This window comes from Protopterus annectens, chromosome 1.part0, assembly GCF_019279795.1.
Source record: "Protopterus annectens isolate FY-2018-M chromosome 1.part0, PAN1.0, whole genome shotgun sequence".
In the NCBI taxonomy this organism is placed as follows: domain Eukaryota; kingdom Metazoa; phylum Chordata; order Ceratodontiformes; family Protopteridae; genus Protopterus; species Protopterus annectens.
Window position 1 is genome coordinate 872,980,603 of NC_056725.1, and position 17,596 is coordinate 872,998,198.

Genomic DNA, 17,596 nt, shown 5'->3' on the forward strand with positions numbered 1-17,596 from the left:
TATGGAATATATGGCAAAATGTGTAACATTTGCTAACAACTTCATCTAGGAAGATCACAGCATGGTAAACAAAAAAATACCTCTTCCTAGATGCTTACAAAGTATTATTTTGATTAATATGATTCACTATAATGTACCATAGCTATTTGATAAAAAAAACATAATTACAATGAGTATGGGACAGACTCTTTCAGTGTAGAACACCAAAGAGAAAACTGACAGTTCTGCTGACTCCCATCATACCTCTCAACTGTACAAATTTTCACAGAATGTCCACATTTTTCCATTCATATTTTTGTTCTGTTTCTCATAAAATTGTGGTTTTCTGGCAAATCATTGTCGAATCATTGAGGATTGAAGTCAGAAAATAATGATACACAGATGAGCTTCAGACTTTATACCCTTCAAACATTTATTGTAATGCAAAACCTGTTATTCTATCAACTTTCTAAGTTATGAAAGCCAATAGTTAATATATACTTAGAAAGCTGCTAGTATAACAGGCTTTGTATTAACAAACATTTTCTAAGGGTATGAAGTCATTATACCTCTAAGTAAGGTCAAGTAAATTTATAAATCCATAAATAATGGCCCAGAAATGTATCTCAACTCACTGTTGTTAGAACCATACAGTGCCTTCCACTCCCTGCCTTTTCAACTTCTTATCTCAAGAATCAAAAACCAAACAGATTTTATTTTTCTTAGATACTTAGAAAGTATTGAGAATAAAAATCTCTGAATTAGCAAGTATTTTCTGAACCTGTATACAGTATCTGGAGGTCACATGCCTGCCGTTATTTGTGACTGCAATCTACAACAATATCCCAGAAAGCCACATATTTTACAAAGAGCAGACAAAAATACTTAGCTACTTCTTTGCTCAAGAATTCTGGACAAAATCCAAAAATAGTTGGGGTAGGCACATTTAAAATAGTATTTTATTTAATCTGTTTATCAACAAGGAAACCCCTCTTAAAACTTTTCTTATTTTTGTGTGACCCAGGAGAATTGTCTGGTCAAGTGACTTACTCAAATTCATATAGTAAGCAAATGACAGTAAAGAGATTCAAACCCTGTACTTTTGACCACAAACATATTTATTTATTTATTTATTTATTTAGTGACATATGATTACTGGGAAGGTCCTACTAGGTAGAAGCCCATTTTCAGTGGAGGCTCAGGGAGAAAAGCTCCAAATTATTGCAAAACATTTTAAGAACAATAATTTACACTCTTCAAAATATAACAAAAACATCTGCAATTTAAATAATTATAAAAAATTAGACAGTATATAAACATTGGTCAAGAATTAATGGAAGGTATATGACAATCATTTAATATTTAAAGATATTTAAACCGTCTGTAGTAAAATTAAAGGTAAGTTAGTCTAATACAAATAGGAATTGCAATATGAAGTGAATGAAAAAACAGCTTATGGCATATTTAGAGAGAAATTCAGGGAAAAGAATTAGATAGCAGTAAGGAAGTATGTAAAGAAGGTAGAACAAGGAGGTATAAGGAATGAAAAGGTACTTGTTCACATTTAGGGATATAGTCTATCCTGGTTTTGAGCAAGAACAGAGCCTGATTTTAGATAGGAAGTCTATCAGAGTGGCTTTGAAAGTTGGGAGAGAGGTTATAGACCTGATGGATACAGATAAGAAGAGTTGTAGGCCTTAGGAGCCTTGTATGAGTACAGACAAGGCCCAGCAGATTTGCTAGATTTGTAGACATACAGGAGTTGTTGGTCACTGGATCACAATGAGACCAACTGGAAACATAATGCAGAATATTTTTAGTGATAGACAGGCAGATGGATACTGGATAATTTTATATTTCATAAGAAATTGTGTATGTTAGTTGATGTGGCAATTCTAACCAATTTAGGCTTTTAAGTGCTAGAAAGTGGTGGGTTCTGCAAGGGATATGTGCTGCAAATTCAGCAACATTGTTATAGCATTGTTCAAGTTTTCATTTTTTTGAAGCCTGAAGGTTAGTAAGAATGGAAGTGCCATAAAGAAGACTGGGGAGGAGATAAGTAGGGGCAAGTGTAATTTTAGTTGCATCGATGAGAAAGCTTTTGGCTCTATAAAGCATTCCTAGTTTTTGATGAGTTTTTCTATATACAGGTCAAATGTAAGATTAACATCTACTATCACCCCTCATAGCTTGCTATGAGAACTGGCTTCAATAGTTATATTATCAAAAGAGAGGACTTTAAATTTTGTTTTTTTTCATGAGAGAGGGATTTTGGAAAAAACATATGACTTTGTTCTCTTTGGGGTTGAACATGAGTTGAGAGCTACGAAGCCATGATTCGGTGGCTGTTAAAGCTTTCTGAGTAATTTCCTAGAGGTGTACCATGTTTTCAGATGTGCAAATGAGTGTGGAATCATTTATTTTATTTATTTTATTTTTATTTTATTTTACATTTTATTTTACATTTGTTGACCGGGCTAGTCTGGCTGGATACATGTCCATTTTCAGCAGAGGCCCGAGGAGAAAAGCTCCACTATGTACTAGTAACTTACAATAAACAAAAAATATGAAAAACATATAAGCAAAAAAGGAACATTTTCTTGTAGTAGAGTAACAATGCAAAGGAAGTTTAACAAGAACTAAACAGTAGTGAGGAATTGTAATCCCATAACAATTGCAATAGTAGGACTGCTAAAAAATAAGGAGGAGAGAAAAACAATAACAGATAAAGAGTCTATAAGTATTTACACTAATAACAAATTAGGATAAAACATGTAGTGCCGGGGCACTAGTTTTAGGATAGAGATTTGCACAGAAGTGATAAGCCTATAGGCTAAGTAAATGGGGAGAAGAAACAGGTTGCAGTAATATATCAAGTATAAGAGAAATAGATAGTATAGGAAAAATTAATGAGCAGGTGGGATGCTAGGTACACTACGCTGGAGTGATAGTAGTGATAGTGACACGGACTGTAGAGAGGGATTGTTTAGTGAGTTCAGTCAGGATTAGAGCAGGGACATAACCAGTGGGATTGAAAATAGTTTCTTAGTTTTTTTTTGAAAAGGTGTGATGAGCCTAAAGAGGTCAGTTCTATGGGAAGTTTATTCCAGTATGAGCCAACAGCATTAGCAAATAAGGAGTCACCTGCTTTATTATGAGATTTGAGAGTAGCTACTAGAAGTTTGCTGGCTGAGGGAAGGGAAGTAAGATTTTGTATGGGGTAATGAGGTTATTTAGTATGGGTGTATTAGAGGGGTAATGGAGAATTTTATAAATGATGACTAATTGATGTAGGAGAATTAGATTTTGAAGTTCAAGCCAGTTAAGGTTTTGAGATTAAGACAATGGTGAGTACGGAATGGGGAACCTGTAGCAAACCTGGCAATACTATGGTAGGCTGTAGCAAGTTTCTGAAGGTTAGCTTTTGAAATGTTGATGAATGAGGGAGAGGCATACAATAGTGTAGAGATGAGATGAGTTTGGGCAAGAGACACTCTGGTGGTTGCAGTAAGAAAGGGCTTGAGTCTATAGAGGGCACCTATCTTTTTATTAACAGCCTTGATGGTTAGATCAATGTGACAATCAAAGTTTAGTTGATTGTCTATTGTAACGCCTAGTAGTTTAGTGGAACAATCTGGTTTAATAATAGTGCCATTGCCTGACACAATGGAAAAGGAGATAGGGGCAGATTTAAGAGTTGGGGTGAAAAGTAATAATTTGTTTTTTTTGGGATTAAGGAGGAGACAGATTTGTTGGAACCATTTTTCCGCTGCTGAGAAGACATTTTGGGTGGAAGAGTGAAGTTCTTCTGGGGATAAAGAAGAACAGATGAGAGTAGAATCATCAGCATACTGAATACAGGTGGATGTCGGGAGTGAGGTAGACAGGTTATTTATAAATATGGAGAAGAGGAGGGGCCCTAAGATGGATCCTTGAGGGACACCGATAGTGATTGGGAGCTGAGAGGATAAATGGCTGTCCCAGAGGACTGCTTGTTTTCTATCTTTCAAATAAGAGTCAAACCACTGTATGGCCAAAGAGTCCAGAGAGAGATTTCAAAGTTTTCAGGAGAAGTTGATGGTTAACCATATCAAAGGCTTTTGAGAGGTCCAGAAATAAGGCAGAGGAGAAAAGGTTATTATTGCGATTTTTGTTGATGATGTCTGTGAAGGAGAGAAGGGCAGTGGAAGTACTATGATAGGGCCTAAAACCATGTTGGGAGTCAGTAGGCTGTTTTGCAATAGATGCTGTAAGAGTTGATGGTGTATACAACGTTCCATAATTTTAGATAGTGGAGATAGTAAGGCTATAGGCCGGAAATTAAAAAGTTCATTAGTGTTACCTCCTTTATGCAGTGGAATGATATGGGAGACTTTCCAGCAGGATGGAATAGTAGATTCGGTTATTGTTCTGTTAATTAAGATGGAGACTGGGTAAGCTAGTTCTGCTGCTGCTAGTTGCAGATATTCAGCTGGTAGTTTGTCGGCTGACGGGTGCATGGTTTGAGTTTAGAGAGTAACTTACGTATGTGGGTTGTGGAGACTGTACTAAATTTGAGAGTGGGGTGTTATTTTGAGGAGAGGTCTTTTGAAGGGAAGATGGGAGTCATGGTGTTTGCAAGAGAGGTGATAGTTTCAGAGAAGAAGTTATTGAAAGTATTGGCTATTATATTGGGTGGGGTCTGAGCTAAGATAGCTGGTGTAGGTGTTTTGGTATTCCCTGGATGGAGCAGTTTATTGATTCCTGACCAGAATTTTTGGGGTTGTGATTTTGGTTTTGTTGATATTGAAGGTAATAATTTTTTTATCAAGATAGGTGAGTTTTTGAAGTATTTCTGAGGTGTTTGAAGTTTTGATGGTCAGTTGGATCTTTAGTGGTTCTCCATTTTGTCCATAGTTTATTCTAGCTAGCATTGTTTGTTTGGTCTGTTTGGAAAGCCAAGGGCTGGATCCTATTCTAATTAGCGGGGGGCGGGGGCTTGATGTTGGAGAATTTGTAGGAATGTGTTATTGAAATGGGCAACTGCTTCCTCAGTGGGAGGTGTTTTAGAGCTGACCAGTTACATTCTTTGAGTTCATTAAGGAAAGTAGGCAGGTTAAAGTTTCTTTTGTTACGTACAGCACGATAAGTAGGCTGTTTGAGATTGTTCTTTTTTTGTTTAGTGATGTAGGTGAGGAGATGGTCGCTGATATTGTCTGGGAGTATTCCGCTTTCATATGAGAGGGGATTGTTGTTGATCAATATCCAGTCCAGGATGGCTTGTTTATTGGTTGATTTGTGAATTCTAGTGGGGGAGTTTATGGTTTGTTGAAAGTTAAAGAGATTGAGGTGAAAGGTAGGTTTGGGAGAGATGCAGGAGTTCCAATCAATATTAAAGTCTCCTAAGATTATGGTTTCTTGAGGAAAGGTACAGGAGACCCAGCTAAGAATATTTTCAAGTGTGTTTAAGTTATTGCCTGGTGGGATATAGGAACATATTATATAAATGGCTTTGCTCTTATTTACTTGGAGTTTGCTACAGAGTATTTCAGCATTGGCTGGGGAGGGAGGCAGGGAGTCAATTAAGGCCACTTGAAGTTGGGATTTGTATAGTAAGGCCACTCCCCCACCCTTTTTGTTAAGACGATCTTGCCTTAAAGTGCTATAACCAGGAGGAGTAATTTCGTTGTCTTTGGTCCCTGGTTTGAGCCATGTTTCAGTGAGACAGAGGATATCAAATGCATAGAGGTCAATTAGAGCATGGAGTTGTGTGATTTTATTGTTGATACTACGAATATTTAGGTGTGCTATAGAAAGGGAGTTAGAAGAGAAAGGTGAACTGAAGTTGTTAGCAGTTTGGTTAGAAAGGGAGAGGTTGAGAGGATTGTTGGGGCCAGGGTTGGGGTGGATGTCCCCATGTAACAGTAAAAGTGTTTGTGAGATTGGAAATATTTTAGAGTTTTTGGAGGGCATTAGATAGAACTTTCTAGTGGTTTGAAACCTGTTATGGTGTAATTTGTGAAAGAGAGGGAAGGTAGGGACAGTATGATAGGATATTAGTACAGGTTTGTTCTGCTAGAGGAAGGATAGAGGTTGTGCGTTTAGTTAAAGTAGGAGACCTGCTAAGTGTAGAATACTGTAGGAAGTTAGAATATAGTTTAAAGAAGGATGTTGAGGAGTAGCAGTAGATAAAGTAGTTTAAGGCTTAAAGGCATATTTTTAGTGAGGTGAGGTTAGCAAGGTTGGAAATTGGAGGAGTAGGATGGTGGAGAGTGGGTTGTGGCAATTAGATAGGAGTATGGAGAGTGGGGTGTGGCGAAAGATAGGAGTAAAGAGTTAGCAGGTGTGAGTGAGGCAGGAAATGAGATAGGATGTGAGTGAATTGGAGGTGTGGCAGAGGAAGTATAAGGGTAGGGACCAGAGAGGGACCAGTGGCAGTAAAACAATCAGAGAAGAGAGAAGCACTGTGTCCTGCAGGGTAAAAGTGAATTATAGGGTAATGTAAAGGGAGGACTATGGTGGGTTTGGGGTGATAATATAATTGTAGGGTAGCTAAGTGAGTTAGCAGTGTTGGGTGCAGTATATTAATATAGAGGGGTTAAGACTAGGGGATAACAAGGGGCAAAGTTGTACTGTGTGGATAAGGTAAATAATTAGTTTTTCTAATCGATGGGGTGCCACCTAGTGGCCGTGTCCAGGAATAGCAAGAGACAGAGCAAGCAGAGAGCTCACCAAAGTGTTGTGTCAAGGTAGAGGAGAGAGTTGCCTCAAGGCCAGAGATGAAGAAGGAGAGTAAGAGAGGGTCACTTAACTGTTGCTAGGGGGGGGGGGGGTAGGCTGCTGGTTAACTTGGGAGGGAAGTCAAATCACCTGGAGAGTAAAGATTAAATAATACAAAAGTAGGACATACTTTTCAAAAAGGACTATTCAGGGTCGAAAGTCTTTATGGGGAGGACGTATAAATCCTATTCAGGACTTTGTTCTTAAATATGGATTCCACGGGGCTTCTTAAGCCTGGGTAAAGTCAGGAACTCAGGTGTACACAGCTGGTAACATATAAGGAAGAGAGAGAAGACAAAATAAGTATATTAAGCAGTCGGGGATGTAGATAACAGACAACTAAAAATAATACCAGACACTCTAAAACAAGGTCAGAACAGTGACTAACCCTTTACCACAGTGTTAACAGGCTTACCATAGAGGGAAATAAAACACAGAGTGGGGTAATACAGACAGACTATAGTTATTTACAATAATGTCAGTTAACGCTGAAAAAAAAAATCAAACTATGCAACTAATGTCACCTTTATGCCTTATGGTTCATAGGTGGACTATTTACACCAATTAGGTAACTGTAGTTAAAACAACAGCATCAGGAAGTTACAGTTATTAGAAGAATTAGGCAATAATAACATAGGTTAGCATTTGTATAGACCAGCAAGGTTGACTAATAAGTAATTACAAACACTATTACCTTGCTATAGTGATGTTTAAAACAAGGGTAAAGATCCCACACGTAATACAAAAACGTTGACAAAATAAACCGTCACAGAACAGTGATCTTAAAAAGCACAGCCCAAGGACAGCTATTAGTGGATACCTGTACTACTTATTATGTACAATACAAGCATTATAAAGGATTCTGAGAGAATTCACCTTTGGTATTACTGCTGCCTCAAATTATCAGGCCATAAACACTTTCACTGTTAACGTAGGAGGCAATAAGGGTGCTAGAAAAGTTTTACTGGTATTCTCCAATGAAAGAAACAGTGTAAAAACAGTTAATCAGCTTAACTATTATATTGTGACGCCACATCCAGCCTTAGAATACTAGTACTGTGTAGTTGGGGACCACGTGGGCCTTCGATAAGTGGCATTATTTACACAGCTTGAGAAACTTGACGCTGTAATAAACAGAGTAAATATGCACTGACCGCTATAGTTGTTGCCTGATTAAGAGTTGTATTGCAACGCTGTAGGGGACTAAAAGCGGCTTAGCTCCACATAAGCGACCAGCAGAGAAAAACACGGGCAGAGCCCCATAAGCAGCAGTCAAGGGTTAACCGGCTTTATTCTGTCCCGGTTGCAAAGGTGCGCCACGTGGTTCCCAGCGTCACAGTAGTGCAAAAACAGATTGTATTAGGATGGCCTGTTGTATGGAAGTACAGAGGGTGTTGGTGAAAGTGTTAAAGAGGAGGGGACCAAGGATAGAGCCTTGTGGTACATCGGTGGTGACTGGGAGGTAAGGAGAGATCATGGAGTGCCATTTTACTGACTGATACCTATTGGACAGATAGCTGTTGAACCACAGAAGGGTGGGCTGTGAGAGATCCAGTGAGGACATTTGAAGTAGACATTTGTTGTGACAAAATGTATTGAAGGCTTTAGACAAAGGTAGAAATAAGGAAGAGACTAGTTTGCCATTATCTCTAGCTTTATTTAGCAGATGTTTGTTTACTCAGAGTCTTAGGTGCAAAACAACACTAATTCACTTACAAAATAATTTATAAAATAAAATTAATAAAACAACAGGTATTGCTTTGAGATGCATTTTCTGAACAATATGACCTATGAAACTCTAATGACTAGTATTAAGTACTAATACTCAGTGATTTACTAGAGAAAAGAAGTTAATGAAGAAGAAGACATAAATTTAAGACCAAATCAAATATATTTTTCAACATGAGAGTTAGATAAGAGGCAGACTATTATAGTTCACATGAAAGTTAATGGAACAACATGTTTTGCATCAGCATGCATTTTTTGAACAAGAACTATGAAACTCTAGTGACTGGCATTATTGATTGAGTGTAAAATCCTTAGATATTTATAAAAGAATGAAGAACTTTGTGAAATCTAACAGAACATGTAGAGTTTAAAGGCTCTAATCTCTTAATGACTTATTTTGTGATGTCAAGGGAACAGGGTTTACCTCCTTCTACCTTCATTTGCCTACCTTTTAACTTTTAATAAATTGCTTAACCAGAAAGTGATTTTACTTTTTGAGCTAAAGGGTACATGACTTTGAGCATGTCACCATACCATTCCTTGGTTGGATCATGGGGTGAACCCTAGAGATGGGTAATGGACTGTTGCCTACTTTATTTTCCAAGAGCCCATTGAAAACATAAAATCTATTCATTTCCAAGTGCATGGAATCAATCAGACTGCTGGTAGGTGGCTGTAGAAACAGTTTGATCAATCTAGTAAGTTCACCTTTCATGCTATTGACATCTGTAACCAACTTCAATAACGCCACCGGCTCTTGTAGAACTTTTATATCACCATTCCTAATGTGTGCTTCCATGTTCAAGATACCTCCAACAAAAACAAAATTGTGCTCCATTTATGCAAATTTAGTTCTATTAGCTTGGAAGAGATGTATTGTGTTTATGTCTCTATGTTCTAGTTACTGTAAATTGTATTTATGATATTTATATGGTATATTTATTTTATGGGATGGGCCAGAAGATGATATTGTGAACTTTTTTAAATATCTAAATAAATCAATATCTTAGGTTTACATCCAGTTTCAATAGCTATAAGATGAACTGTTTAGACACTATAATTGGATCATTCAATAATGGTTTTACATTAACCATCTATAGGAAACCCACTTTTAGCAGTTCATATTTGTGTTCTGAAAGTTCTCATCTCTTAAGTTATAAGAAAAGTTTTATCAAGGGTCAGTGCATAAGAGTGGTTAGGATGACTTCCTCATTAGATGAAGTGAAAAAGGAAATTAATAAACTCATTTTTATGTTTGTGGAAAGATGTTACCCTGGGACGTCACTGTTAATATTTCTGAAGAGGTTTTACAGGAATGTGGTAAAAAATATAAACCAATTTTGAGTCATAGTCTTATAAGCAAGCATGCTGCTTATGCATGTTGTAACACATAAATATAAACCTTGAATATACCTTTTGAAGGTGCACTGGTCATCCAATCAGATTAAAAGAACTGTGACTAACACTTGGATCATTTTAAAAAACAATCCAGCCATGTTTGAAATAATAGGGTCCCACCCTAGATTTGTTTCTAAGACTACTATGAACTTTAAAAACTTACTTGAAAAGGGGAATAGTGGTATGGACCCCAACAACAATAAAAAAGCCTGGAATCATAATGGTACTAGGAGATGTGGTTCTTGCAAGCTGTGCTTACTTTGGAGGCCAAAGTGTTAAGTCTTGATAATGGCCTTCATACTGACATATCTTTACAAAAGGGTAATTGTGGGACTTCAGTTATGGTGTATACTGTAAAATGTTCAACATGTGCTGGTTTCTATGCAGAAAAGCTGAGAGGCCACTCAAGAAAAGAATTTATGAGCATTACTATGACATTAGAGCAAGGAATAATGCTCTTTCTTTTTAAACACACAGTAACATGAACTGCTTTTAAGGATTTCAAATTTGCCATCCTAGAAAAGGTTTAAGTTAACCTATGGGGGGTGAATGGGAAACAAAACTAGAGTACAAGGAACTGTTTTGGCAGTTAAGGTTGAAAGTTACCTCTCCCCCATTTTGAACAACATATCAATAAAACTTGTATAAAATCTACTTTCTGCCAAACTCTAATTTTCAATGGGAACACATATTATTTACTATTTCCATCCCCTTTTTTGACAAGCATTTATTATTCTTATATTATGTTAAGATGCCCATATTGTGTCTTTTTTAAGATATAAGCTTTTATTGATAAAGTAGGGAATACCATTTTTCATGTTTTTATATATTTTATATATTTTAGAATGTGTTCTGTCACAGCGCTTACAATTTTAATTCGATTGTTTTGATTTACTTTTTTAAATATTGAATTTGAAAGAAGTAGTTGATCAATTGCATGTTTGATTTAAATAGTTAAGAGTATGAATTTTATAACAGTGATACAGGTTTAATAGCACTGGCTCATTAATAATATGGATTTGTGCCAGTTGCTGATGACATAAAACAAAGTGATGTACATTAGTTGGTATTCTGATGAAGTCCTAAATTAGGGACCAAAGTGCTAAAAATTATTTGAGAATAAAATTTTTTGTTTAAACCCGTGAAAGCATGTGACCAGTTTTGTTTCTACCTCGAGGACGTTACATCATATTTGATTCTTGGTTTTGTTTAGTACACTCACTCCTTCCTTTTTATTCATTTTTAAGCTCTGTTAAGCATTAACTTCTCGTTAGGTTGTTATAACAGGAAGCCATTTTAGTTCAAAACACACTGTAACTCACATTAATCAGGTATTTATTTCTAATAATAACAATGGATGTTGTTTGATCATTTCACACTATAGCAAACAGTAATAAAGTAATTTTATATTAAAAATAATTATAATATTCATGCAAAACATCTGTAACATGATTTCATTTCTGTATATTTCTTTTCTAGTGTGTTGTGTTATCTCTCTCATTAGGTTTTTTTTCATTATTTTTTTTTATTAAAAATGTGCATTATCCAAATCATGACCACACAGCGTCAAGAGATCAGCCATATCCTGTTGCCAAATTTAAAAAATAAGTACATAAATTTTGTCATAAATGGATTTTGTGTATGCTTTTCAAGTGCACTCACAAACAAACATTGATTTATAAAAGATTTATAGTATATATTCACTTTAATAAGTGCATCAGACTGTGAAAAGACTTATGAACCTTTACAAAATGTACATGCTGGCACAAACCCAGTTAAATGTATAGGATTCCCATTTTTTATACACTTAATAGTTGGAAAACCAAAATGATACTGAATATTTGTAAATCAATGTTACACAACTTTGCTTAATGATCATTACAATGTAAGAAATAGCACAATCTGCTCATATAGTCAGTGAATAATAATGAATTATTAGTCAGTATTTCACTGATTGTCCTACTATAATGATTTTATACATCTGTATTAAATGACTATCAATTAAACTGAGTATTCATATTAGAGAAAACTGCTAAAAGACAGAAATGAACATGATGACAGGGCTAAATATTATTCTCCTGTGTGTTTCATATCATTTGAAATATGCCTCTGGGAAGCATGTTTTTATAACATATCTGGAAGGTGGGGCTGGGTCTCCATGGTTATATAAGGTCGCAGCATATGAGCAGCATGTAGAAAAATCATCTGCATTTATCCAGCTGCATTTCTATATTTTCTATTCTGCTTGTAAAGTGTTCAGCTACTGATGAAAATGTGGCAAGAGCACAGAAAGTATTTCAAAAGGTAAGTGTTTGCTGAAATATGAAGTGAGCAAGAAAAGATTTTAATTATTAAATGGGACACAGTAATACGTTACATTAAACTGAAATTACTTGATAATTATTTTGCAATGAGATAATGAAATGTTTTGACTATAGGAGGTATATATATACCATTGTGTTTAAAAAGGGGGATAGCAACTGAATTCATTTTCTTTCACTTTTTCTTACCTAAAGTGATATTACTCAAGCTGTGGAAAATAAAGAAATTCACTACTGTTTCAGTACAGTAAATGGATCTTGCCCAAAAGAAGAACGCTCTGTAACAACAAGAGGATTGATGTACCTTCTTTTTGCTGGTGGATCAGTGATTACAATATGTGGAAACCTGATGGTAATTATTTCAATCTCACATTTCAAGCAGCTCCACACACCTACCAACCTCCTTGTTCTCTCCTTAGCTGTGGCTGATTTTACTGTAGGATTCGCAGTTATGCCATTCAGTATGATAAGATCTGTTGAAACCTGTTGGTATTTTGGGGAAGCATTTTGCATTTTCCATGCATGTTATGATATGTCATTAACCTCGGTCTCAATTTTCCATCTTATTTTTATTGCTGTTGACCGTTATTATGCTATCTGTGATCCACTGCTCTACGCTAGTAAAATAACAAATTCTGTTACAGGACTGTTTATTTCATTTAGTTGGTTTGTACCAATTATTTATTCGTATGGTACAATTTATTCTAAAGTAGGAATTGTACAGAGTTATGTTTCCTCTGAACTGTGTCTGGGAAAGTGTGTGATTGTATTTAACACCTTATGGGGGACAGTACAATTCTTGTTTTCATTTTTCTTGCCATGTTCTGTAATGCTGGGAATGTATCTGAAAGTATTTCTTGTTGCCAGAAAACATGCAAAAGTAATTGGTACAATGGAAAATAACTACATTTCAGAAAAAAAGGAAATTATTCCCAAAAGAAAGAAAGAAAGAAAAGCTGCTAAGGCAGTAACTACAGTAATGGCTGTTTTCACATGTTGCTGGCTTCCCATATATATAGACTCTATTCTTGATCCTTATATTAATTTTGCCACTCCCTCTGCAGTATATGATTTTCTGGTATGGCTGGGCTATTTTAACTCAACATTTAATCCACTTATTTATGCGTTCTTTTATCCATGGTTTCAAAGATCATTAAACATTATCATAACTTTCAAGATATTTAAATCACATTCATCGAGCATGAATGTCTCTGCAGCCATCAATTAAAATTAATCATTGTAGTAAACATCTAGATTTTTGTTGGAACCATAGTGGTTTTGTCAGTTTGCCATATTTATAGAATGGGACTATACCACGGATTTTCAACCTTTTTCATCTTATGGCACACATAAACTACAAAAATCCTACGGCACACCAAAAAATATATTAAATATGCCTGCTCAAAGTAGGCATTTGTGTACAGCTGAACATTTTTGTTGAGGCATAGAAAAAGCATGCATCAACATGCAGAGCTGCTGCAGTGAACCCTAGAATTTCTCATAGTCCTAACTTTGTAGAAAAGGTTATTTGCAAAAAATCCCCCAGTATCTACAGATTTTTCTTAACATTCAAACCGAACATACAATGTTGTCTATAGCGTACTTAAAATGTTCGCTGTGAAATGTAAATCATTTGTTTTTTGTTTTTTTCTGAAACACCCAGTAGCTTGAAAACAGCACCATTAATGCTCATTGGCCAATCTGTGGAATGCAGACACCAAACATGACAAAGTACTTGTTGCAAGCTTATTACGTCTACACAACATAAGTATCCTTCGGCGCTAGACTTGTAATATGGCAAAATCTAATTATTCAAAATAGAAGAGTCAGGATTCTCTTAGTAGTTCTGATGGTAGTACCTCAGAGGATGAGCAGGAAGATAACTGGGTTAGACCCATGTTAAGGGAGGCAGCAAAGCCAAAGGATAGAAAAGGTTACTGATTTTAGCTCTAAATGCATTGCAGTGCATTTTGTCTATTTAGCTGAAGAGTAGAAATGGTTTGTTCATAGAATCTTATGGCATATCTGTCAACCTCTGTGACATGACACACTGGTTGAAAACCCCTGGACTATATTAACATTACTTGTCTGATTTGTCCTTATGCTTGCTTAAACCTAATTACTCCTGAACACATGTTAAACCAAAGCTGTATAAAATGTATTATCTTGTCAGTGTTCATCCTTTATCTTCTCTCATCAAGGACTGGAGTGATTTTCTGTTACATCATTCATGCCATGAATTGTACCTATAGCTCTGACATGTCCTTTCATAGGTTAATGCATTTTTAAAATGGTTAGTAAAGGTTTGCATGGTTAAGCATACATTAAGAATTCCATAAGTTATTTGCTTAAGTAGAAATAGCATAAATATCCAAGCTAACTTTAAAAATGCAGCTGCCTTATAAAAAAGACGTGGTTTTCAAACTTGCATTTTAATAAGTTACTTTAAAATACCCATTCTTTGGTAAAAGCATGTTTGTTTTGAAGCATTTTTCAGCTGCTGTTTAACAACTTTTCATATTATTGTCTGGAACATATTAGAAGTGAAACACTATAAAACAGCATCATTATAAATCAAGCAGATCACAAACAATAGGAAGATACTTCATCTTCTGTCTTTTCCCAGTTAGGGGTTGCCACAGCAGATCACCTGTCCACTCATGATTGGCAGTGGAGTTTTACGGTGTTGAGTTGCCAGCCTGGCACCCAATCTTCGACAAAAGGCACACACATGCACGCACTCACACTTAGGGCCAGTTTAGAGTGTTCAATCCACCTACAGCATGTTTTTGGGATGTGGGAGGAAACTGGAGCACCTGTAGGAAACCCACACAACAACAGGGAGGACATGCAGACTCCGCACAGAAGGCAATCCAGCCAAGGATTGAACCGGAGAACATCTTGCTGCGAGGTGGCAATGCTAACCACTGCACCACCACAGCCGCCCAAATAATAGGAAGACACTGATGATGACAAATTTATGGAGAGCTGGAGCTTGCTGGGCTCCATACCAAGTCCGTTATGTTAACAGTTTCTGGTTCATTTGTGAATATATTCTTCTCAGCACACTACCATTTACATATCATAATTGATTTGGTTATACTAATGATTAAAAAAGTCAGAAGAATGTATAATTCCACTAGGACTGCACTCCTGCCAGGAAATCATTAAACATCAAACTACCACTGCTGATATTTATTTATTTACCTTTGACAATATGCAATCAGTTATGAACTATTTACTGCAGACCTGCAAAATAAAATTGATTTTTCAAAAAGCAGTGTATCTGTGAACAAGTTTGGCTTGATAAACATCAATCTTTCATTTTTGCTTGATGGACTCTACAAATAATAATGCATTTGAAAAATGAAGAGAATTTCTTATATTATATCTGTACAACTAATTGCCTAGTGGCTCCCATCGACTTTAAAGTCACATTTACTCACTCATTAAATACTGCTGCATAACACTGAAATTAGTCACAAAAGGGTAAGTTAGCTTTTGGTAATGTCTTAGCTCATTTAATGTAAACAAAGTCTATGTAACAAGTTGCAAGCTGCAAGTGGAGCAAAGGCTGGGGATTTTCCAAATTCTTGCTAAATCAGTCACTTTTGTTCAAAAGGTATGTCAAGTAAAGTGATGTTGTGTTTTACCTGATATTTCCAAAATGTGTGATATATTAAAATATTGACTGGCACGTGTTTTTGTGCATAATGATAAAACAAATGTTGCTTTCATAAAATGTTAAATAGCTATATTTTGGAATTACTAGGTTATCAACAAGAACAAAGAAAACATAAAAAGAAGGAAAATATATGTTTGCTATATTACGTTGGTTATATTTTAATCACTGCATGTAGCTGAATGTCATCTGCTCTGAGTTTATATCATAAACACAGTAAACCAATTAATGAAGTGAAATACAAGTTCATTTAGATTTTACCGTGACCTGAGCATTATTTTCTAAATTAGGACCATTTCTAGAGCTCACAACTAACCATGTCATGGTATTTTTCTTATACATTTTTCCATAACAAACTATATCTATGGGCTAGAGATAATATAATTTTGCAGTATATAATAAAGACCAATCTGATCAACATGGCTAGGTAAAGATGTACTTTAATAAAAACAAATAACATTATTAAGTGTTTAAGTACATTGTGGTGCCTTATATTATTTTATGGTCTTGTTGGTCTGAAGAAGAGATTATTCATGAAGTGCTTACTGGTGTTACTTGTTTTTTATTAAAATATGTCTTTACCTAGCCCTGGCAATCAGATTGTTCTTTATTATATAGTGTGATTTTGTTTTTTAGTTCACGTTTGATTGTTGCCTAGTCATGTATATATTTTTATCTTATAATACAATTTTAGTTTGAAAGTATGCTGTTCTTTGTCTATCTCTTGTGATATTGGTTTGGTTGATCTTTATGAAATGAGAGAAAAGGTCCCATAACTTTTAAGATGTTCATCTGGATATCAATCATGCTCTGTTGTATGCATAGGCAAGCAGTTATATGTTAGGATTTTGTGTATTACTATATGCCAGAACAGTATCTTGTTGCATTTTGTAACGTCTTTATAATTTACAGGCCACAGGATAAAAAAATTAACAATCAAAAACATATACTTGAGTACAGTTGGTCTCTGTAATGTAATATGACACTAACAGTCCTAGCCTACCATTTTGCAAACTTACATTACTAGAAAAGAGGAAGACACAGTTTCTCAGCAACAGTATTAGCTATTCAGACATATTAAGCATGACAATGGAATATGTCTTGCATTCATTTATTCCACATCCATTCAGTTATCATCATGCAGAGAACACTTAATAAATCTTTGTGCCTCTTCACTCATTCAAAACATCTAAATTTTGCTTTTTTTTTTTTTGAATTTTTTATCAAAAAACAAAAAAGTTTTCCGAAGAAAGAATATATATTTGCTTATATATCTGTTTAATAAAGTTCGACCTCAGATCAGGTACCATTTTCCATGTTTTGGAAGGATAACTAGAATAGCAAAATGTGGGAACTAAATCTCTGACTCTACAAAGATGACCTGGGTTCAAAAGGCAATCAATTTGCTGAAGAAACCATCCGGGGAGAGTGAAAGTTGGTAGTTGATACTAGCTGATGCATATCAGGAGGAAGCAGGCTCCCTGACCAGCAGAATTCATGACTCCAAGTGAAAAGTAAGGAGATTGCATCAGGATGGAATGATTAAGTCCACGTGTTAAGAAATGACAGTCTATGGGCTGCAGCTAATGGTATTACAAGCACACTACCATGGTTTTACAGCTAACTTTATAACTGCTTAAGTAGCACACTCTCAAGGAGATGTAATAAATCAACATTAAAAATTCCACTGCAAAGCATTGATAATAACATTGACTCACCTAGGAGGTCT

The 17,596-nt window shown here is 35.6% G+C and overlaps 1 protein-coding gene across 1 annotated transcript in view; it reads left to right on the top strand.

Moving 5' to 3' along the window:
* LOC122795997 (trace amine-associated receptor 13c-like) overlaps positions 1-13,413 on the top strand; it is a 56,709-nt gene extending 43,296 nt beyond the window's left edge. Inside the window, exon 4 of the mRNA XM_044064503.1 lies at positions 12,381-13,413. Within this exon, the coding sequence (XP_043920438.1) occupies positions 12,381-13,413 (1,033 nt within the window). The remainder of the gene's footprint in view (positions 1-12,380) is intronic.
* The last annotated feature ends 4,183 nt before the right edge of the window (positions 13,414-17,596 follow it).